Below are 23,740 nucleotides of genomic sequence, written 5' to 3'. Positions count from 1 at the left end.
AAAAACAGCCGGAGCCTAAACCTCTGCTTGGAGAGTATGGTTCCCCTCATTCTGTGAATGGCACGGTCCGAAGGCAAGTAAAGGCACGGAAACTAAGATGGCATCCGCCCTTTGGCGACTGTGTTGTGGCAATAACACATATACAGTTCCATGTATTCTGTAGGTTTATTCTGATCTGAAGTTTAGCATTTAACTTTTAAAAGAATTAATTCATCAAATAGTGCGAGCGAGCTGACGGAGTGAGTGAGTGAGAAAGTGAGTGAGAAAGTGAGTGAGAAAGTGAGTGAGAAAGTGAGTGAGTGAGTGATCTCGAGTGAATGAATGAATGAAAGCGTTAATGAATGAGTTATTGATTGAGTAAGTGAGTGAGCGAGTGATTGATTGAATGTGGGGGAATAAAAGCATTAAAAAAATACACGTAATCACATAAAAAATACCTACACAATATAGCTATTGAATATCTGTTGTGAGCAAGCGAATTAATGATTGTTATTCAAACACATCAGTAACGTACACATACATGAACAACACAGCTATTGAATGTCTTCTGAATGTCTACATGTGCATCATAGTTTTGGGTATAAAAGTACTCGATTGCTTAATCAACAAATCAAGATAGTTTGTCCAAATTTCTATGTTTTCGTTTGCGTGCTCTGTGTAACCCAACGTGCATTATCATTAACGTTATATTTTGTATGTACCATTTCTTTCCAAGTAACAAGCCTATCATAAAATTTGTATTGTATAGGTTAAATATGTATTGCATACATGATTTTGCTTATACAAACGTAATAAGCGTATCATAAAATGTACAAAATGTACGTTAAAATCTGTTCCTGGCTTGGTGCAGACTTTCACAAAATGGGACACTAAGACAGCCAGACAAAGTCCGTTTATTTGAAAATCTATCCCCATTTCTTAGCAACTTCTGAGTGATACCAGTGAACAATATCTGCAGACGGCGGGATGGGTTTGCCCCCCAATACCGCGCCCCCTACACAGTGGATAACAAACCATTTTACCTTCTGTCTGTCCTTTGTATGTGGCACTGTAGAAATTAGTTACTAATGCTTGAGTGCAGTGCCACACCGATCTCTTCAAGCAAATAGACAAAAATTATCTGTGAACTAGATTGATACTCAAAGAGCTTCGTGAGCAGATATACAAGCTTATATGATATGACACCTTCTTGTATTGCCGTATTGAGTGTCGTTGGTGTGAAGAAGAGGATATGGCACAAATCTTCTCCAAATGTCTACCTTTTGGATACTCTTTCCTGCTCATTTCTGTCGTGAGTCACGAGTGAACATATCAGCCTTTTTATATGACGAACACCCACACGTCATTATCTGGCTACTGCTGAGAAGTGATACCGGAACCTACAGATGTTAGGTAAATTGTATGAAATACTATCGATTCAGAGAAAGGAAACATTTGTTGGGCGATTTTAACGTCCGTGTCTCCTACTGAGATATCTGTCACCTGTAACAGAGGTACCTGTAATCCATACGAGTTTGACTGAATGAACGTGGGTTCTACATACAATCCATACCAGGCTTTATTGCCAGCACAAAAAGATCAGTGGCTTTCGTATGGTCGACTATAAACTACAAAAAGTGATACAGAATAAATCTTTATAAAATTCTGCTGGTTAATCTCTGTAGGATAATAAGAAAGCTTTCATGCAATTGGTGGGGCTAAATATAATTATCGTTCTCTTTTCTAATTACAAAGCAATATTTTATGTATTTATCAATCTTGGCACTATGAGAGCTGTCAGATCTTGAAATCTTTAGTATTTAGACGGAATATGAATAACGTATTGCGTACGATATAAATACATAGAGCATTCTATGACAACGTGAAATTCATTTTCAATTTGTAATTGTTTTGAACAAAATGGATAGAACCTTTGGTCAGGAGCTATGTTGCCGGGTAACGATCAGTACATGTTATATAGTGTTATACGAGTTCCGTAGAACTCGCATGGATTCCATAAATTTCATATGAATAATTAGGTGCCCCCTGCGTAACAACTGAGAACTGACACATCAGCTCATTCAGAGGAAGGACTAACTGGGCCGTTAAGCTAGGCAGCTAGTTCAGTGTCGGCTTCATCCAGTCAACTTTTCTGCAATAAAAACATTTTCCGCAAGATGACCTCATTACTCCGCCACCGTTCACGAATGACCGCAAATAACCTCTGAGCACAGAAAAACGCGAATAACGTGTATTTTATCTGCGTTTGCTTTCAAAAGTATACTAAAATCGTGCAAAAATATGTACATAAAACGCTTACATTTTCATCTCATCGTGATATATTCTAAAACTTGTGTGACAGCCTTCTTGTACGAAATACATTAAGGTTGTATGCGCTCATTGTGATGTTGTAGATTCGAAGATGGAGAACGAAGTTAGCACCTTCACGTTAGCTTCTTTCTCGTCGCCTGATCAGGAGAAATCAGTAGACCTACAGGGAGAACACAACGGCGGGGGCTTCATCTGTGTTCCCGTGTCATTTGTGAACCACATCGCTGCCGGGGCGGATGGTACTGCGGAGTTACAGGCAACAAGTCAGTACGGTTGTGGTACACAGGGTGGGAGGGGGGCTCGGGTTGTTTTGAAACTCTGCTGGGTAACTTGCTCTGTAACTTTCCAGAGACAATCATAGAAACTTAATAAGGCTGTTGGAAGAAAACTTTCCAGGCTAACTCAAATTGAGCCTTAGTTATAAGGACTTCTTGAAATACGTTGTTGTTATTACTTGGACATGTGTATAAATTGTTCTGCCGACATCCAAAATATTAAAGCTAGACGATGTTGACTGTTCTCACTACCGAAAGTGTTTAACATGCTTGAGCTAACCGTGCTTTATATGTGCATGTAGGTATTGGGTTTTCCTGGAAATGGGTGTTATCTCCTGCATCAGTATATTTATTAACCCGTACACATCCCGTCAAAATTTCTCGTAATCTAATCTAATTTCACAAATCAACCTTTTAACATGCTATGCGTACTATCATGTACCAAATTGCTACCAGCACACTCATAAGTTAGTATGTGTTGGGTATCACATCAGCCATCTATTGAGTCGAGCATTGTTCATCTATATTATTATTATGCATGCACACATACAGAAATGTAACTGTCCTGTTACAGGTCAGTCCCAGTTGCTGAACCAGACATCGATCGTCAGCACCCAGCCCACCACCCTACTCAGTATCCAGGTAGAGAACATCCACCAGCAGCTGACCGGGGGGTCATCTGAGGACAGCGGGGTGTCCAGCGCCTCCGCACAGCTTCTAGATGGACAGCAGGACCAGATCAACCAACCCACAAATGAAGAACCCAAGGTAAGATATGAAGTGTACCGGTATATCCCTCATCGATGTGTCTAGATAAATAAAGCTTAAGATTTATTGGACTTGAGCACAAGTGTCTGAAGTGTCTGACATAGACACAGATCCCATTGAATGCTGAGAAACGCAGGTCACTATGGGTAGCTCAGGGGGTGAAGAATGTCATTACCATTACAATGTAGACTGGACCGGATACAGTATGAATTCACTGCGTTGTCATAGTGATGAGGGCCTGACCTTGCAATAGTATCCATGAAAAGGTATAAGAGACATTTTGTGATCCACCTACGCTCAGGCATGATGTTCCCAACAAGCTAATGATATGGTGATGATATGTTGATGTGGCGCTGATTGATCTCTGTGATTCATGTTCTTGCACAGAAGAGGAAAGGTGGGTGGCCCAAAGGGAAGAAGAGGAAAAAGGAGACAAGAGACAGTAATGCACCCAAAGCACCTGTAACAGGGTATGTCTGCCAGAGTATTACCTGCTATATGTATATGATGGGACGCATTTTCTTTATCTAGTGATGAATTGTCTTCAGTTGAATAAAGATGTCTGGTGTGATATGTATACCTTCCTCCACAGGTATGTGCTGTATTTGACAGAGCAAAGAGAGAAGTTGAAGGTGGAACATCCTGAGCTTCCCTTCACAGAGATGACCAGACTCCTTGGCAGCAGGTGGTCAGCACTTTCACAGGAAGACAAGCAGGTAGATTTGCCATTTTCACACTTTCCATAATACAACATCTGGGTTCCAATGTGGCTGCCTGGAAAATGAAGGAAAATGGGCCGGGGATTTTGCAACTGTTTCTCTCAGCTTGCAAAACCAAGAAGAAACCAGCCCCTCCTACTGAGTAGGACTGAGTAGGAGGACGGTAAAGCATAAGCTAAATAAGTCATCTGGCATATGAATATAGTAGGGCTGTGAATTTCACAAGCTTTGTGGACAAAAGTGTTTTTGTGGACAACTAGACAACACATCCCCACTGTGGTTTCACCCGATGATCTCATGGGTCATGCCATGCATTCCATCTGCAGCCTTTGTTCTTGGTTGTCAGAAACTAATTAAACCCTGTCCTGTGCATGGTTTCACACAAAACTACTGTCTCTGATATGTGTTCTGTGTTCCACTTACTGACAATTGATTTCCTGGAGGCACAAGCTTTCATGTTTTGTGATTTTGCACGCTGAGAGAAACGTAAAATCGTAGGCCCACTTTCTTTTATCTAGTTCCGGGCAGCCATATTGGAACCCAGATGGTATATCATTGGAAGTATGAAAATGGTGAATGTTGTTCATCACTTTATTCATTCTAAATCATCTTGCAGTTTTAAGCCAACTTGCCAGAGGGCTCTCTTGTTTTGAATCTGCATTGTAACATCTTGTACCATTATCACCCTAACTAGAAATACCTGGATGCAGCAGAAGTAGATAAGAGGAGATACATCGAGGAACTGAAGGCTTACCAGCAGTCAGAGGCCTACCAGTCATGGCTGAAACGCCAAGCAGCCAAGAAATTAAAATGTTTAGTAGGTAGGGCCACAGTTTCAGTATATCCTATTCATTTGTACTATTGTAGTTCTATGATGTCATTGTTGTTCTATTATCCATTCAAACCACATTGTAGAAATAAGCAATGCTTGTTACTCTTTGGCAGAGGTCATCATATTCAATGTGTGTCCAAATGGTGTGGCCATTGCACTTGTCCAAGTTGCCAGAGATGGATTTTGTGACTAGATGGATTTCTGCTGGACATGGTGGATAATCCTCTCCATCTGTCTCAGAAGGCTTAACCACTGCCTGTCCGGCTCACGTTTGGATTTTCCCCTAAATCCCTTAATCTAACCAGGACACCTTGTGTAGGATGTGAAGTGAAGTGTTATCCATTAGCGGTTGGATGATGGAATTGTGTTAATCCCTACATGCATGTCTGCGGCGTCCCATGCTGATGTAAGAGCGTTCTGTAATCTGTGAAATTTCCTTGGATGCACTTCTTTTACGAATCCTTCAAAATGTTCAGAATAACATGATGACAGAGGCTTTGTGCCAGAAAGTCACTGTATGTACTTGTGCGCCATTTAGCTGTACATTCAGTGAGAGTTGGATAATTGTAATAGATCGTAGTGCATTTGTTTCAGTGATACAGGCCTCTCTCCTTCCGATGAAAAGAGGTGTACCTTATACATGTACATGTACTACTCTACAAACTATCTGACTGCAAGCAAAAAAGAAAAAGTTCTCAAGTCATTTCCCTGTTTTCCCAGCAGATGTAGAAACTATAGATGGGGAGGTGGACTCCATTGTGCTAGATTTAGAGGTGAGTTGAACATTTTCTGTTTTAAATAAAGATGTTTTTGACACTCCTGTTTGATAATTATGTTCACTTGTTTTTGTTAGCATAACTGTAAATGCAGAAATGTTCGCGGTGGATTAATGTTCGCGGTTTTCGCGGTGAAGTGGTCATTTAAATTTAAAACCACCGCGAACATTTTTCTATTATGATATTAGATTGCAGGCTATGGTGTTGCCACGAACTTAAATCCACCGCGAAAAGTCCCTTTTCCCGCTACCGCAAAATTAAATCCCGCGAACTTAAATACATTTACAGTATATGCATATTTGTCACAGAGTTAGGTATAATAGTAATGGGGATTTTAAAAATAGGTCATGCATCTAGTAGTATGAAATAAAGATACTCAACGATGTCTTTATTTTCTTTTACACTCAAATGTCTATGGTCACCTTGATTCATAGTGGGATGAAGGTTGTATGATGTAAAGTGTTTTAGGGTGGAGCCCTGTCCACTTCTCACAACACACAGGAACCTTTGTTTGTTTGCTTGTGTGCCACTTTTCTGACATATTGCTGTTACAGGATGACCCCAGTGACCTGTACTGTAAAACGTGTAACCAGTACTTCAGCTCTCTGCACAACAAGAAGGAACACATGTACGGCAAGCAGCACCTACAGATGCTCACAGGTCAGGGACATGTTCAGCACATGTTTAGCAAGCAACACAGTAACAACTCTTCCCACGTGGGCAACAAAAAATCCTAGTTGTGAAGAAAAGACACAGGCAATACATACTTCTTTGCGGTTAAAATGAGAGAAAAAAATATATGCTTGAATATCTATAAAAAGAGGTGTTGAAAGAAGTTTAGAGACATGATTGAAGACCAAATGCCCTAATGATGATATCGCCCCTCAGGTGAGTTTGAGCGCGAGGCAGAGCTGACTAAGCAGGAGGAGGACCGGCTGCTGTCCACATCTGTGGAGGAGCCGGAGTGTCTGGACAGGACAACCTTCCTGGAGCGCTACAAGGGACCCAACAGCACAGAGAACCTGAAAATGGACATCATAGAGGCTAACACATGTCAGTAATCCTCACACTCATGCTTGTTCTCTAAGGTACATGTAGCCCAGAGGTACAGCATGTGGGGTCCAGTAATGTAATGTGGAATTCGAAAAATGTTTGCATTTCAATATGTCTATGTGATCTAGATTACATGTAACATGTTCTACACATCTCAGTACCACAAACCGTTTGCATAAATGCATTATTGATATCAGATTTTATCCAATTCATGTTGGTATATTTTTTCTTCTGTCAGTAAGGGAAATGGAAATCGGGGAGTTAAGAAGATCACTGGAGATTTCTCGTGAGAGGCATTTACAACTACAGAAGCAGGCGCAAGTTTATAAGGTAAGGTGCCACAGTCAGCCATGATGCCCTGGAAAACATGGCAATTCATATAGTACTTACAAAGGTCTTTTGATCTTATTATTTTTATTAGAATATTCAATAAACAGTAGCTCCTGTATAAAACAATATCATGTAAAACAGTTAATGTGATCCAAATGTTGAGATATTATCTGACATGGCAAAAAATGTGCCATAATGTGCTATTCCGTACATTGTGGTTGTAAAGTTTGTCTTATGTTTTTAGCTAAGACTTCATTCAGGTTGTAAAGTTTGTCTTATTTTTGTAGCTAAGACTCCAGAAAGTTGAGTCAGAAGTGGAAAACATGAAGGCGTACGGAGCATCGCTAGCGACACAACTCGACGGACTGCGGATGGTCCCAACCCTGTTTGGAGTCATTAATTTTTAGCCATTGCCCATTTTTAGTTCAAAGCCTACTGTACAGTTATTAATAACAAGTGTCCTCTCTTTCATCAGTTGTTATACAGGGTAAAATATTTAGTTCCAACCCATGCAACAGTTCCTGAGGGATGTACAATTGAGGGGGTCGGGAAGGGGGACATAGGGGAAAATTTCATCACAAATCTTCCAAATATTTTATCTGAAAACTGCCTACAAGAAAAAATGTTACAGATGTCCAAGATGTTCACCTGGTAATAATTAGCTTAGCCACATCGAAAGTTTGTTGGAATTCCAAAGCTGACCATGGGACAATGAAGTGTTAGATAAGCAAATATTGCACCATTATCTATTTTGTACCATATGTTACTTGAAATACACACTTCTACATACTTGAAGATATTTGTACTGTGAAAACTTTTAAGTGTAATACCTGTGATGTTAAAATTAAAGTGCAGCCATTTATAGCTGCCAATCATATATTGATCATGTATATTTAGCATTGGGTCATTTATACACAGTATTTTTCTGTGCCAGGAAGCCCATATGTACTTAAGGTGTCCCCAAAGGTGCACACCCACTTACATGCAATTCTAAAATCAGTGACTATCATAGTCTGTGTGCTCAGGATATGGACAAGACTCTGTCATAGGTACAGATAAGGATATGATTATTCATACAATGTATGAGATGAGTATCAGAATATCAGTTAAGGCTAACAGTATGAATTGGTAAATAGATTGGTTTATAAGATTGTGTATAAAAGTGTTATGTACAGTACATATGTCTATTTATTTTTTACATCTTACAACTTCTTGGGTTGCATGTGTATATGTCAAATGTAAGTATAAGTTGTATAGTATATTAATCTATGAACTAACAGAATGTACAGGTATTTGAGTTTTGAGTTTACCTTTGAACTTTTCTGTATGAAGATATATCACAAGGTAGCAAATTTTCTTTAAGATGTAGCGTGTATGATTTGGGTCTTTAAGGGCCCTAATTTAGTTACATCAAATAGAAGGTAAATAAAACAGTTTGGCTCGAAATCTGAAGTTTCTGAAGAGTCATTTCCTGCACAGAATTTGTGGTTCAGTGTTGCTACCAGAGAGTGGTGCAGTCCAGGCCTGGCCTATTCCTCCTGTAATTATGGAGGACCCATCCTGGCTGTGCATTCCAATGTTAGCAGTTCAATGAGAGAACCTGAACTATCGGTTTGACCAATGAGCGAGTGGCTGCAAGTCCGTCACGTGTTTTAGGTGTTTTTATTTTGCACGTCCATGGTTTGAAGGAGGTTTTGGATCGGTTTGTGTAGGAGCGAATAGGAACCTTGTTTTTTGTTATAACTTATAGGTAATAGTGAACTAGAGTTCGGTGACCTCATACCTCCATGAAAATTTAGAGCTTTTGTAAATTTCATGCAATTGACTAAGACATTAACATAATTTATGCGTGTTGTTGTTCATCATTGACTAACGTACACATGTCACAAGTATAAAATTCCAATCATTAGACTTAAAGCGACTTTGCAATTTTTACATAAATTATGCAAATAAGTTCCTCGTTACCATATTTGCTATCTGCTTATATTCCATCTATCATAATAAGTGTTACATTTATTGAAGTCCAGTTATTAGTAATAATGGTATTATACAATTTCCTCATTAATTATGCAAATAAGGTCCTCATTTGCATAACATGTATATCATTATGAACACCTTTGCCTAAGCTACCTGCACCCTTAAAATGATGCCAATCCGTCAATCCTTTCTGCAGTTATCCACTTTGGAATGTCTTGACAAAAACGCCCCTGCAGTTCCGAAATTACATGTTAGGGGGCTGAAATCTGCCCCACTTTGTCATGTCACTGCAAGCTATCTACCACACAAATGTCAAGACTATATCATGTCCGGGACAAGAGATACATTGAAAAAACTGCCATGATAGAATATTCTCATTAATTATGCAAATTTACTCCTATTTTGCATAATTGGTATCTTATCCTGTACAACATTGTCTAAGGTACCTACATACCAAAAATCATGAAAATCCATTGTTCCCTTCTTGAGTTATCCTCTTCAGAAGTTTTTGACAAAAATGCCCCTGCTATCCCAAACCTAGTCGGTAGGGGGCCAAAACTTATGTCACTTATTCCTGAGCACAAGAGCTATCTAACACTCAAAAATCGTGACCATAGCGTGTTCAGAACACGAGATAGCAAAACCGGAAGTTTCGCTGCTGTACCAAGGGAAGCCGCTAGGGGGCCCAAAATCTAATCACTTCTAGCTTCCATCGCACCCCACCAACACACCAAGTATGAAACTAATCCATCCAGCCGTTCTTGAGTTATCTTGTTGACAGACAGACAGACACACACACACACAAACGCTGGGTAAAATATAACCTCCATGACATTTCATGGAAGTAATAAGTGTACCGCTTTCACCCTACCACGGTAGTAAGTAGGATCTACCCTACCAGCTGTTTTCTTACAAGTTCTACTGTAAGACCAACTTCAACGTGGGAACGCTATTCTCATTAGCGATGTGTGTACAACACAGACCTGATATTAAAGTAAATTGAATGTAGTACAAATCTTAAAAGTACTGACGAGGATACTGGTGGAACGTATTTCCTCTTGTTCACCTTTTGTCATTTATAGTGCCATGGGAACCAGTACCAACGTAACGGTAACAAGCGGTTGGAAGACTGGGAAGTTTGCTTGTAATGACAACTATCATTTCTTCGAATAGATCTAATCGACCCGAAAAGTTGTACTGTTCACCACACGGTTCTATCAATGGCGTAGCCTACTCCATAATACGTCCGCGGTGATGTCAACATGATCATGAGATTCAATCCTGGTAACTGCTATATGATGGAATGCCATTTGAAAAGATGGAATGGCGTTCTTCCTTTGAAACACCTGGAGATACTATTGTTATGTCAATAAACGCGTCTCATGTAAATCAGCTTCTGTTGGTTTCGGGAATGCCAACCTGCAGTCTGTGGCTTAGGTGTACAGGCGGAAGCAGTTTTCGGGGTCAGCATGAAGAGGATTTGCCTAGCGCCTTGCGGTAAGTCACGTACAGCTCTTGCCGTGGGATCAATAAAAGTAGTCGTCAATATTATCATCGTGTTGAGTTATTGTTCAGCGATACTGTTTACGTGTATCGTTCAGGGATGCTAGTTATAACGTTAGTGATGTTAAAGCTATTCGTGGAAATTAGTGCACGTCATCGTGCTGTTGTTCAAGGATATTATTACATCTAATCGTGATGTTGTGGAGTGGTATCATTGCATCTTATCTTGCTAATTTTCAGGGATATTATTGTATGGTATCGTGCTGTTATACAGTGGTATTATTGCATGTAATCTTGCTGTTGTGCAGTGGTATTGTTGTATGTTATTGTGCTGTTGTGCAGGGATGTTGCCTCTCCGGTTGAGGCGGAACGAGTGCCTGCTGTTGTCGGTGTACTTGGTGTGCGTGCCCCTGCTGGTGACGCAGTTCTGGCGGGATGAGGCCCGGTCCTACCGCACGCCGAGGCAGCAGGGTGGGGAGCTCGACACGGCCACTCTGATGACAGTAGAGCACATCACCTCGGGGGTCCTTCCCAAACATAACAGGTCACGATTAGGTCAATCTGAGCAGCGACAATGGACACTGTTTGTCCCTTGCCACCTTACATACATATACATTATATTGTCAAGATTGTATGAAACCAACGTACAATAAAACTCTATAGCGGCCACTCAAGGGAATGGAGAAATGTGGCCACTATAGACAGGTGGCCACTATGGAGAATGCTGATCAATTGACCAATAAAGAAATAAGTTACACATGATTTCAGTACCCACTGATCTTTCTCGCCAAGAAACATTGTCTCTATCGTCAAAAATTCACTGATTCTGCCAAAGTCAAATCTACCGAAAATGATTGATATTGCCCATAGGCAGTGTTTCTGTATCTACGGGACTAGTAATCGTGTGGTCGTGGCCGCGCGTTGGACAGGTGGCCGCTATAGACTATTTCGTAATGCTTAAAGGTCAATGGGAAAATCCAAGGGACCGACAAAATGTGGCCACCATGGCCAGGTGGTCGCTATGCAAAGGTGGTCACTAATACCGGTTTGACTGTAATTACAATTTGCTTCTGAAAATGACATTTGTTTCCGGTAACGTTTACATGCTTTTCCGAAATGTGAATATGTAACGTTAGAGTCAACCAAACTTTTCTTTGTGGTAATGATCTTTGGTTGGATAACATTTAAAGCGTACCCCAGAAGCCCTGTCCTCCAAGAAATCTTTAAAACCCTCAGATATTTGAGTTCATTTCAAGAAGTGTTCGGGAAATTTTGTTCCAGAAATCCTTCAAGATTTACAATTTTGATTACCACAGAACGCAACATTTAAAAGCAGCCGAAGCTACCAACGTGTCGAAGGAGACCGTAGGTCCCAGCGACATCTTTCGGCATGGCAGTGTATTCCAGACCAACCGCACTCTTGTGGACACACCAGAGGACCTTCTCAATTTCTTCAACACCCTGGAGTCCAAAACATGGAGGTTAAGCAAAAAGGGAGTGACAAGATTCAGGTAAACATCTTAAAATACGGTTTGGGGTAATACAAACCGTAGTTTCCATCTTCTTGATATTCAACGCTATAGATGAGACTGTCTGCGTCACTATTTACTTGTATCCAAGCAGATATACGGGGGGTAAAACAGTATGCAAAGGATCAAACAGTATCAAACTCAACACTGTAACTATGCACATGTTTTAAGTGTCACCTTAAGTACATGTGCTCTAGAAGCATGTGTTGTCTGGCGTGAAACTGTGGAGTCGCTTTTCTCTTTTCACGTCATTTCAGACAAAAGCTGGAGGAGAAAACCCAGACCAGCGAGCTGATGGTGCTCACTAGGCGGAACACGCGCCCAAACACCAGTATTAACTTTGCTAAGGCTCCAAACGAAAGCTTCCACATATCGGAACAAATCTGGAAAAATCAACCACAGGTAATGGGACTGGAGGTTTTCCCTATGATTGGCACTTGAAAAGGAAATTTGGTTATAAAAATTTCCTCCCAGTAATGTACTATAATGTGTGGAGACTAACGATATATATTGAATATTTCACAAAATAAATAGAAAACTTTGCAGCATAAGGGTAGCCAAACGACTTCTAAAAACAAATCTTTTGTTTCATTTCTGTCCTTTGACCGCACAGGATGTGCCATTTTACGACGAGGACCATGTGAAATGCAGCATCGTTGGAAATAGCGGGATTTTGAAGGGGAGCGGATGTGGAAAAGAAATTGATGAGTCGGATTTTGTCATAAGGCAAGTCGCTAAGTTTCGCTGCTTCTCAAATACATGTCTGGTACTTAGAACTGGAGATAGACAAGTGGGAGAAGAAAATGCTAATGATATCTTTGACAAAAAATGTGTAAGAAAAAAAGGAAACGAAGCCCCTGGGGAATTCCCCTGTAGCTTGTCGCACAAACAGCTGAAAGTTTCAGCAGAGGCTTTGATCACATTTCAGCACCAGGGACAGGATGGCATGTCTTAATCCTTACTTGAACGTAGTTTTTGTATCGTGTAAACTAGTCTACATATCCCTTTCCTTCCCGTTTTAAAAAGTTTTCATTGCGTAAATATCCATTCCTTAGTGTATAAATTATATATAGAAATGAAAAGTGCGCTATCATCATCATACTAGAACAGGCAAACACTAGCAAATATTATGTTTGCATATATGTTGTATATCTTTTCCTAACCCCAGCCGTCACATATTTTTTGCCTTTCTCTCTATTTCTTAGGTTTAACTTTCCCCGTGTGAGTCGGCCGTACGTGAAGGATATCGGCATCAGAACCCACCTGCTGGCCTGTAACGCAGGGATCATCGACAGGAAGTAAGGACAATAGAACTAAAACAGCCCATTTCTAAACGGTTTTCGCTAACATGAAACGTCACGAACGCCCTTGATTCAAGTTTAAGCAAAGGATGCTCCTCTCTACACTGCACACTTGTGATATGAGCTCCCGATCCCATGCTAATAGATTGTCAATTTATTGTTCATTATCCAAACCAGACTAGTGTTTATTTTGCTTGATATAGTAATAAATACGATGATGATGATATTTAATTCTAAATCCATAACCGACGGACAATTGACAAACGTGGGGTATACGAAAGCTATGCGAAAGTGAAATAACTTGTTAATCTGCATGTCTCACAAGCTGTGACACTTGCTCAGTCTACCTTCCAAAGCTCGAAACGTTTGGTTATCTGCTATAACTGCACGTTTTTGTCCTGCTTCAAATTCTTAGATCTATTTTCTGATGAATGTTGATGATCTCTTAATGAACGTTGTTCCAATTGCAGTTTTAAGAGGATGCACAGCCTGAGCAGGAACTGGCTGCAGAAGTATCAGAGTATTTTCCGCATCGGCAAGTTTGGGAAGAGCACGTTACTGGCCTTCCCCTTCATGGTCCCCGGGGGACATCAGCGCAGAGTCGTCAAGATGCAACAAGTTATCCAAGCACAGAGAATCAGCAACAAGGCAAGGATTTCACTTTGATGGGACGCTACTAAAATACCGTCTTTTTTCTTTTAAACGTCAGGATTCTGTGTAGTGTACTCTACTGAATAGTTCTACGCAGAGACTCGCCACCTTAGGGATTGGGGGTGTCTCTGCTAAACTGGACTGAGGCTTTCACTTTGGTAGGCGTAGCATCCAACCAGCCACCAACATTAAATCATGATTTTTTCACGGTATTTGCGATGGTTTACATACAGACTTTGTTCATTTTTGCTAGGTTGTCTTGAACAATCCGCTGCACCGACAACTAATGTATAACTTCTGGAAATCAAGGGGACTTCAAAGCAGGAGCTTAAGTTCAGGTGAGTTATACATTAATGTCTTGGCGTTTCAGTCAGTCTTTAAGAGTACGAGTAGTGTGTTTAATTTATTTATATAATAATTTGTTGATAATGCAGGGATGATAGTTAATGCCATTCGTTTAGAACGCTTTGTGTTGGCATGTCAGTGAACATGCTCTGTGTGTGTTTTGTGCGGGGTCCATTCTTTCTGTTTTACACATGATTTACATCATTGACGCACAAATTAAAATGAAAACTGTGGCATGTTACGTAATCAAGAACTAAAACAGATTATGACAAAGATAATTCTGATTACGTCGATTGAGGTTAGACATCCACTTCATAAACCACTCAAGCAACTAAGTAAATTTTGTGAACAGTCAAAATCTATTCAGTTGACTGAGTAATCTTTGTATACTCATAATCTGTGCGCCGCTTTGTTTTTAATCTGCATTCATTTTGTTACTAAACCCAAATGCCGTAGATTAAGGACATTTCAGTTTCATCTTGATAGATACTAGTAGTTAAGAAGAGGCAACTGCTTCAATATTTTGCTCCCATGGGCTGCTTTAGTAAGAAAGAAACGGACGAAGAAACGGACGTACAGTTAAATTCAATTTCCGAAACAATTCTTTTTCGACTTTGCATCCATTCTATCCTCACCTCCGTAGAATTCCCATAACAATGTAATAAGGAGGCATGATTGGCACGGTTAAACGCACGTGGGCGTGGTGACGTGTTCAGTACAGACTGGAGTTCCATTATGTCGACTGCGCGCCTTACAGATGGGTCCTCTTCTAGCCTTAATGGAGCATGCCCGGCAGTTGTGAAGCAACGGCAGCTGTTATTATTTAGTTCTTACGGATATGATTTGGCGCGAGGCGTAGACGATGAACTACTTGTCCTTTACCTTGTCAAAAAGAATTGTTTGATGATGATGGTTTCTGGTTCTTCGCTTCAGAGGATCACACGAATGGCCTGTAGGCGCCAGGAAAGTGGCATCGCCACACGTAGTCATCATCTTATGTGTACGCGCAATCTGTGAAGTTGAATAAGCCTACATGAAAGTTTGCCCTCCGTTTTTAGGTGGTTAGGCACTGTAAAACTGAGTCTTCCGTACAGGAACTTACAATATAAAACTCTCACATCTCATTGTTTAGGGTTCTATGTGATCAGTGCAGCCCTGTCCTTCTGTGATGAGGTCATAGTTTACGGATTCTGGCCGTTCACCCAAGACCGTGTGGGGCGGCGCCTGCGGTACCACGCCCCGGCACAGGCCACCACCGTGGACGCCGGCAGGACGAACCCCTGGCATCGCATGGACCAGGAGTTCTTCAAACTAGCGGAGCTGTACTCGCAGGGGATTATTAAACTGGTCACCAAACCCTGCGTAAAGCCACCGGCGAAAAGGAAAAAGACAAAACCAAAGAAATGATACCTCTAGAGTAGAAACATTTTCGGATGGTATGCCTGTGTCTTGGGATTGTGTTTATTAATGTCAGAAACTAATGTTTTGTACTAATGTTTTGTACGTTAGTACTTAGTTGGGAGGGTATCCTAGAAACTGTTCAACAAACATAGAAGTCTTCTTATACTTTATAATAAAGTATGAAATAATAAGTCACTGCCAAATAAATTATCAAGTACTTACTAACTGTGACCATACAACAGTGGCTTATCCCATAGTTGATAGATGTATCATATGCAACATTTCTCGGGCCTTTCTCAGACATTGACGTGCAATCATACCGCCCCATTCATCCTTATCATAACGTTATATAAGATCAGATCAGATTATAACCGGCGCGATTTTACACGGATAAAGACACGACGAAAGCTGTGTCGGTTGAAAACTAGGTTAAACCACGAATCTCAGACGACTTCAACTCTCAATGCTGTCTCAAGATGTAGCAGAATGTCTTGACGAAGGTCACGATCTGTACCCGTCCACCTCCTTACACTATGATTATATCTTCATCCTGTCTAGCCTGCAGCTGACAAGAACCATCATCCGACAGGCAGCCGTGAAAATAAAGTCGAAGAACCCTTTTATTGCACACGTTACACATAGAAATGACAACATAGAAAAAGACGATAAATTGTTTTCTTTAATCCACTTTATTTACTCTAGCTAAAAAGCATTTGTCTTCCGGCGGTAACATAGCTTGGAGGTTTCCCGTTACCAACTGATCCTGTACAGAACCAATATTACAACAAACGCTCCACTGGCCGATGAAACCAGTCGTCTTTTAGACTTCTGTGACGTTTTAGTGTTTTGGCTTCACGTCATGGACGATGACCATTGAACCGATAAGGTTTGCTCTATTGCTTTTCCAATATCTGTTAATATCTGTAGACATGGGCATGAAGAAGACTACAAGAACGGTTTCAGCCAATAAAAAGCTTCTCAGTTGATAGCAAAATTCGCCATGTCTTACCACAGGTATACATGCTTGGCTGTGTCTCCGCTAAAACCTTCATTGTGCGAATTGATTATCTGGATTTATTGGTCCATGAAAAACTTCAATAGTCCACCCTTTCCAAAACAGCTAGAACGGAAGGATCATTCCATTCAAGAATATCTAAAAGGGATGTCCTGATCCTGATCAGTCTTTCGATCCACATTGACTTTTCTTCCACTGAATAAAATCTCTCAGTGATTCTATTTACCATTATTATTTCACAACAATTGATATATTGAGGGTTTTTTTTTCAATTTCACCCCTCCGAGTGGAATGAGCCTGCGGTTCTTAGATTAAAACCCATGTAAGGCGGCTGCTTGTGGTCCGTCACCACCATTTTTGGATGTCCGGAGGGGTGTTCCCGGGTAGAACCCAGTTGGGCAGGACCGACCGTCGTTCTTGCCTTCTTGCCTCTTCGTCTTCAGCGGTCCTCATGGAGCATTCTGGAGAAAGACTGCATTTTTCTGAAGAGAAAAAAAGAGAGGAAGGTACCGTTCGTACATTACAAACCGCTTTCATTGTGTGGAACAAACTTGCCCAAACTTGCTCCCTGCCACTACTAAACGCCATGGACCTGTCACTCGTAGAAAATTTGACCTTCAACTTTGAATCACCGCTGCAGTACAATAACTTGCCGATAGAAGACGCACTATCAAACTTGACCATCCTTTTTGCAACCCCCTACCCATCCACCAAATATGATGCAGAACCACCCACAGCTTCTCGAGTTAAATTGTTAAATAAAGCACACTGTCACATAAATACACAGCCCGCTGCAGTACCGACAGAGAATGGCAGGTGACCCATTTTCGAACTTATATGAAATTAGTACGTTCTCCAGTGTTAAAAGGTGGTCCTGAGACCCCATGTGCATCTCCCCAGGTTATCTACCCCAGATTTGTATCATGGAACTGTTGATTGACATTAAATTTCGCAGCGTCTCTTGAAACATGCAAAGATATCAACAATCTATTCACAGGGATATCCGTAGCTAGGTATTGCCATATTTGCAGTTGTAAACATGGAGTCCTTGTGTACTACCTCCGTCCATGCAGCACATGCCCTCTCCCACACAGGTGCCCGTCTGCTGGCCGGGCAGGGTGCAGGAGGGGCCGCTAAGTCTGCAGGGCACGGGCACCAGGTTCTCCATGGAGCACTCCAGGGCCACTCTCAGGCTGCGGGTACAGCCGGCCTGCGGGCTGCAGCACGTGGTGGGCCCGATACACTGGCCCGACAGCGACGGCCCGCAGCGAGGGCACTACGATTAAGGCAGGGAGGGGAAAGAGCAACGTTTACATGATATGAGTGTGTTAGCATCTGCATTTCCACTATGTTGCTTTCAATGTCATCGAATAGGAGCCTAACATACAGCTTGCAAAAAATGATTTGAATCGGATATAGAATCATTCAGTATTAACAAGGTGCTTTCCATGATCCAGAAAGTTCACCTTCATTTTTTTTAGTTCCCGGACGAATACAACATGCAACAGTATAACTTTAACATGAACGACAAGAACTAAACCTGTCGCTCGAGCCCCGGGCTAGTGCAGTGAACATTGATTTGTACGTAGGAGGCTGTTAGAGTACTTTTCCACTACTGAGGAGTTAAAATTCTCGAGAGTCCAAACAGTCATCATCCTGTCAGATGTAACGGCGGAGAACAATAATGGATCGACTTCCGCCGCTTCACCCCGCGACCTTTCTTGTCTTTCGTGCAGTTTTTTTATGCACAGCTTATATAAACGGAATCTTACCTCCTGCACCCGGGTATTCACCTGTCATTCACATCAGAACAGGCCTCCAAGAGGAGACGTTTGACATTTCCAGATATTAAAGTTCTGTGCTATAGCGTCTGCACGTTTGGTAAAGAAGTGTCAGTGATGCAACTAAGCGGTTATAGCAGGATGATCTTCTATTTTCTTTAGTGCCGCATCTTTTTGCAGAAATGTTCTGGTGTCGCCTGGGGGCTTGTAGACGTCACCGTATTGGCGGAACACAACACAACACAACACAACACAACACAACACAACACAACACAACACAACACAACACAACACAACACAACACAGCACAACACAACACAACACAACACAACACAACGCCAGTCAAAGTTGTGGAAGTTGGCAAAGGGTTTGTTTTTCAAACATGATACGGCTCAGTTACAAAACTGGATTCGTACTTTAATGAAACTTTTCTGACGCTTTTGCTTCCCCTTCTAACGTACTAAGATTGTGGGCGCTGGTAATAATTGCTTGCATACGCCAACAGGAACCATAACTGGCTCATTATCGAACAGCTATGACAAGTATCAGGTACCATAATCACACTTTATACCCGCGTTAATATGAACAAAGAACATTTTCTGAAGAACATGTACTCAGTCGTTTCGTGAACCATTCATATTCATCACTAGTTTGTGTCCTAAGTTATTTTTCTTGAAAACTTTTTATCATCGGCCAGTAATCTTAGGACAAATAAAAGGGGTAGATTAAGAATCTTGATAAAAATACCAAATCTAGTTTATTTGGCCTGACATCTGATGAACGTCTCGTCATTGTACACTTGACCAGTTACACGTTTCACCTCTTCCACCGCTGTCAGCGGATCGTGCCTCAAACGCCTGAGGGGAACGCACATGGCGTTTCTTTAATCATCGGTAATGTCATAGAAACAGGCCTGTCGCATGCATGGGTGAGGATGTTATTAAACACTCGGGCCAGGACGCCAGTTCAGGCATACAATATGATTAATTCATTTCAAGAATCAGAAATTCATTTTGCGATTGATGTCTGTACGGTATAAACAGAAAACGTTTAGAACTTGGGATCACCAAATACAAAAGTCTTACAGTTCTTTTCATAGACTGCAATAATTACATTATAGACCTCTCTCCATGACAACTATTAATCTCATGAATACAAGCCCCTCAAAACCAACCCTCGCTGCCATCTCATGGCATACGTATGTAGTCATCTTTATCTTCCACCGGAGCCTGGAGCCTGCAAGTGATCTCCTTGCATTTTCCTTGTAATGAGCAACGTCGTTAAAACAATCAACACAAAAATGATTAAGTTAGCAGATATATCATTCGCTTATTACGAGGGGCATTAAACATATTCGCAGTCTCACCCAGAAAGAAATAAGATACGCAGCTTAAATTTCGGGGCGTAGGCATGAGGCCTTTGTGAATGAATGTCTACCTAAATTCAAATCATTCTGATCATTCGCTTAAAGGCGACGTCTTTTTGCACATCGGTAAAATTAGGTCAGAGAGGAGGAGCATTGAGCTGTGACTTGATGAGTGCTGGTTACCCTTAGCTCTGCTAGCGCCGAAAGTCAGATACCTACTCCTTGCCAATTGAAAGGGATTCATCATCAATCATTTGGACAATTTCTTTGAAGATGCCACGGCACGACATACATAGTTCTGATTACAATTCACCCCTGTTGTCATCCGCTATTTACTGATTTTCAAAAGAACTTTGATTGGAAAGTGATCACCACAATAATCTCAAATTTGGTGCATGTTGATAGAATACTTCATAATTTATGATTGTGTCCCAAAATTTTATTTGTGTACCCTATAGGCCTATGTCTGGTTGAGGCAGCGAACGTATTGATCGCGGCTGGTAAGTATTTGTTTCTGCGAAAGTTAGAATGAGAGACGGACGTAAACATGTTTGTAATTGTTCATATGCAACTAACAGTTCACTCAAAACACTTTTTTGATATTTGATAATTTTACGTGTAACTAAAAATAAACAACACGTTTTAAAGAGCGTTTTTTCTACAGCGCTTAGAGCAAAACGGTTTTTGTTAAACAAATCATTCGAACCATTCTGTTCTCGGCCCCTTATTTTTCCTCTCAGCCTTTTCTATTTGCTGATGATAGCTCACTGCTCCAAATTATTGATAACCCAATCAACGCCGCACTTTCACTCAACTCTGATTTAGAAAAGATTAATTCATGGTCTAATAACAAGTGGTTAAATCGGGACGCCCTCCCAAATTCTGTCATTTTAGCTTCAATTCTCAACTCTCCTGTATTCTCATTTCACGACTTCGTATGGGCACATGCAGTGCAGCTTTAATCACAGTCTTTTTACTCGGGGTCTTGTTTCAAGTCCAGCCTGCAACTGCGGGTGTCCATACGAAACGATTACACATTACCTATTGCGCTGCCATACCCATACTTACCAGCGCTCAGTTCTCTTCGAAAAAAGCTATCTGGGTTACCTAAACATGTAGTTAATTTTGATACCCTTCCAAACAATGTCAAACTCATGCTAATTCATGTGGAAGTCCTTTTTGTTCTTCTAAAGTTAGTTGTCAAATTATATCCGCCACACATGTTTACATTAATCATTATATTTTCAACTCGTTTTTAAGTTCAGGTATAATTCTCTGTTTTATTTTATTTTTGCTACCGGTAGGGGGTGGGGGGGGTGGCTCATGCTCACTGTCGTATTTTCTTGTATGTTTATTCTTATCCAATCATTTACTTATTCTAGTCCTGTGTAATATAGCATCTATCATTTTCAGTTTATGTACAAGTGGCGGCAAGTTGTGTACAACTTGAGTAAGCCGTCACTTTGTCCTCGTACTTTTATTTTTATATTTACATGTACTTTTCAATAAACAAAAGTTGTTTGGTCACGTTTGGATGCCTGCATTGTCTAATGCAAACACAAGACAGTACTACCTAATTGACCATATGAACTTTGTAACTCTCTACGTTTGCTTTTAGCCGTTTAACTACGGGAAGTTAGCGTGTCGCACAAGGCACTGAGCCAATGCATATACTACATCTCTACAGGTATGTGGACGGAAGTGGAATGGACACGTTATGCAATAAAAGATAGATGCCCATATCGCCGGTGGACCAGAGTCATACACCAGCCGAAGCTGGTCTTTTTTTCTGTCATCTTGCCCCTTTCATCTACCTTACCCCTACAGTGTTCCCAAGTATTTCCTATTCTCCTCGAAAATACACGTTCATGAAGCCTTTCTTCCCAATGTGGTCACGCTTGTGAGGCTTCGGACACAGAACGCACAGCAATCGTTTTGCCAACCAATAAAGAGTGGCTTATCTTAAAGAATGGACCAGTTGCAAGCGCTATGATTTCATAAATCCATTCATTCAATCATCACCAAAGCAAGATTGCTATTCATCCCCACGTGGATAGCCCACGACGCTCATACCCTTTATTAACTCGTCCAAAAAACAATTCAAAGTTGGAAACATCAAACAATTGAAACGTGCGCACCTCTCTTGCAGCCGGCCCGCTCCTGTTCTCCAGCGCTCTCTTCCCGCCCCGGGGACAGTTGATGATGTAGCAGCCGGCAGAATGTCCTACGGTGGCCGCCACCACCACTAGAATCAGCACCACGGACAGCACCATCCCAAACCGCCACATTCTGTCGGTGTCGCTCCGTTCTGGTAGGTGAGAGAAGTCGGCGGGCCTTATGTAGAGGTTGTGTTGGTAAAGACGTCAAAAGAGATAGACAATGACGGAAGGAAAAGAATGAGTCGAGGTCGACCACTACAACCTCATAAAGAGAAACCTACGCACCTGCGCACGTGGAGTCAGCGACCGTGGGCTTGAAAACTGTCAAGGGGGACAAATGTGCGCGTGCGTCATAGCAGACAAGTACTTAATGCTTTGTGTAGACCATATTACGCCTCTTATAGAAATGACAGAGATGAAATCAGTTCTACACATCCAGCTTTTAAATCAATTGGCTGTTATTTCATATTGCACCAAAGAGTTCGTCGAACGTGAAGTTCTATGATAGATTTGGCTTAATAAAGATGCGTGATGTTGCTGTGTTGTTCGTCTTTGTGTTGAGGGAGAACATAAGTCAAGTACTAAATACGTGTATAAGATTGAAAATGTATGTCTGATAAAGCCGAGGACAACACAAGAAAAGTATAGGAGAGGCTGGGGCTAAAAAAATCTGCGACAAAAAGTTTCCTGCTTAGCTTGCGTCAGAGACGTCACTTGAACAATATAAGCTACTTGTGGCCTTACACTCGACTAGCAACGCGTCAGCAAACCTGACATCTATTCACATGCGTCTCAGCAGAATGCCTGTCCGCTGTCCTTGGTTTATACTATTGTTACAGCACACATCTGTCCTAATCTCCTCATTTACATGTATCTATTTTTATTTTTCCTTCCTATCTACCATAGGTTGTCATTTTCCATTATTTTGTTTTAAAAGTTTCTCACAAGAATGTACTCATTGCTTTGTTTCTCTATTCCTTTCTTTATCATCTGTATCTTTTATCCATCTTCTATACGCAACTATTGGTTGATGCTTTGTGATTGTATTTGTGCACTTTTGATGTAATTTCTCAATATATAGTTCTGTCCATGTAAAGTACTGCACATACCCACACCGTGACATGCTCCCATCAGAAAGTAATTCGGGCATGACTCTAACTCTTTTGGTTCATACATTCACACTTTCACGCATGACTTTGAATACAGATTTACCTACTTTTAGAAGCAGTCTTTGATATACGGATGCCAACATATAACCAAGTTGACGTCATCGGACCTTACTGGCGCCATAGATTCATTTTAAGAGAAAATACATCATAGTTTCATTTTGTCAGTGACCCCCAATGGAGTTCCCAGCTGAAGAAAATAATGATCTAGATCATTGAGTTTCTCACATGTGTGACACGACACAATACCAGCGGGTTCAAATCTGTCAGTCAGGGATTAAACCCAACAGCCTTCGGAACGCTGAAAATTATCCTCGGTTTGACCAAGGCATCTGACGTCTTTGCTACTTATCACTGGAAGTTAGAAGCCACGTTTCAAAAACTTTTTGCTGGAGATTTTCAGTTGGCTATTTTCAATGAATGATCTGGGTTTGCCGTACTGACAATTACTAAGAACTAGTTGACTTTTTGTGACGTTCACGA

At 41.1% G+C, this 23,740-nt stretch overlaps 3 protein-coding genes across 4 annotated transcripts; 2 read left to right on the top strand and 1 right to left on the bottom strand.

Annotated features, from left to right (window-relative positions):
- The first annotated feature begins 2,352 nt into the window (after positions 1–2,352).
- LOC118414454 (high mobility group protein 20A-like) lies at positions 2,353–8,509 on the top strand. 2 transcript variants are annotated; one of them, XM_035818495.1, is made up of 10 exons: positions 2,353–2,573; positions 3,160–3,353; positions 3,741–3,823; positions 3,946–4,069; positions 4,767–4,893; positions 5,628–5,677; positions 6,235–6,340; positions 6,569–6,733; positions 6,972–7,063; positions 7,351–8,509. In XM_035818495.1, the coding sequence occupies exons 1-10, from the start codon at positions 2,402–2,404 to the stop codon at positions 7,468–7,470; spliced, it is 1,233 nt and encodes a 410-aa protein (XP_035674388.1). In that variant the 5' UTR covers positions 2,353–2,401; the 3' UTR covers positions 7,471–8,509. The 2 variants fall into 2 exon arrangements, with proteins under 2 accessions (XP_035674388.1, XP_035674387.1); XM_035818494.1 differs by having other exon boundaries at positions 5,625–5,677.
- Positions 8,510–10,376: 1,867 nt separating this feature from the next.
- LOC118414748 (alpha-N-acetylneuraminide alpha-2,8-sialyltransferase-like) lies at positions 10,377–15,961 on the top strand. Its single transcript, XM_035818965.1, has 9 exons — positions 10,377–10,537; positions 10,886–11,087; positions 11,860–12,054; positions 12,330–12,474; positions 12,686–12,798; positions 13,278–13,370; positions 13,844–14,021; positions 14,278–14,362; positions 15,502–15,961. The coding sequence occupies exons 1-9, from the start codon at positions 10,510–10,512 to the stop codon at positions 15,774–15,776; spliced, it is 1,314 nt and encodes a 437-aa protein (XP_035674858.1). The 5' UTR covers positions 10,377–10,509; the 3' UTR covers positions 15,777–15,961.
- Positions 15,962–16,552: 591 nt separating this feature from the next.
- LOC118414749 (vasopressin-neurophysin 2-like) lies at positions 16,553–22,417 on the bottom strand. The gene is made up of 3 exons (XM_035818966.1): positions 22,071–22,417; positions 17,845–18,061; positions 16,553–17,267 (listed from the first exon to the last, which is right to left on the bottom strand). Exons 1-3 carry the CDS (start codon positions 22,218–22,220, stop codon positions 17,131–17,133), a joined length of 504 nt encoding a protein of 167 aa, XP_035674859.1. The 5' UTR covers positions 22,221–22,417; the 3' UTR covers positions 16,553–17,130.
- Between the last annotated feature and the right edge of the window lie 1,323 nt (positions 22,418–23,740).

Source organism: Branchiostoma floridae, chromosome 4, assembly GCF_000003815.2.
Source record: "Branchiostoma floridae strain S238N-H82 chromosome 4, Bfl_VNyyK, whole genome shotgun sequence".
Classification (NCBI taxonomy): domain Eukaryota; kingdom Metazoa; phylum Chordata; class Leptocardii; order Amphioxiformes; family Branchiostomatidae; genus Branchiostoma; species Branchiostoma floridae.
Note: the sequence above shows the minus strand (reverse complement) of the source record. Positions and strands in the feature narration are given on the sequence as shown.

What these genes read in the sequence shown, in the direction of transcription:
- LOC118414454 (XM_035818494.1), top strand. Translation starts at nt 2,402, where the DNA reads ATGGAGAACGAAGTTAGCACCTTCACGTTAGCTTCTTTCTCGTCGCCT. An exon ending in CCACAAATGAAGAACCCAAG is followed by an intron (nt 3,354 to 3,740) that starts GTAAGATATGAA and finishes GTTCTTGCACAG; the next exon opens with AAGAGGAAAGGTGGGTGGCC. An exon ending in GCACCTACAGATGCTCACAG is followed by an intron (nt 6,341 to 6,568) that starts GTCAGGGACATG and finishes ATCGCCCCTCAG; the next exon opens with GTGAGTTTGAGCGCGAGGCA.
- LOC118414749 (XM_035818966.1), bottom strand. Translation starts at nt 22,220, where the DNA reads ATGTGGCGGTTTGGGATGGTGCTGTCCGTGGTGCTGATTCTAGTGGTG. An exon ending in GCGGGCCGGCTGCAAGAGAG is followed by an intron (nt 18,062 to 22,070) that starts GTGCGCACGTTT and finishes CCTTAATCGTAG; the next exon opens with TGCCCTCGCTGCGGGCCGTC. An exon ending in CATGTGCTGCATGGACGGAG is followed by an intron (nt 17,268 to 17,844) that starts GTAGTACACAAG and finishes TTTTCTCTTCAG; the next exon opens with AAAAATGCAGTCTTTCTCCA.
- LOC118414748 (XM_035818965.1), top strand. Translation starts at nt 10,510, where the DNA reads ATGAAGAGGATTTGCCTAGCGCCTTGCG. An exon ending in GAGTCGGATTTTGTCATAAG is followed by an intron (nt 12,799 to 13,277) that starts GCAAGTCGCTAA and finishes TCTATTTCTTAG; the next exon opens with GTTTAACTTTCCCCGTGTGA. An exon ending in GCAGGGATCATCGACAGGAA is followed by an intron (nt 13,371 to 13,843) that starts GTAAGGACAATA and finishes TTCCAATTGCAG; the next exon opens with TTTTAAGAGGATGCACAGCC.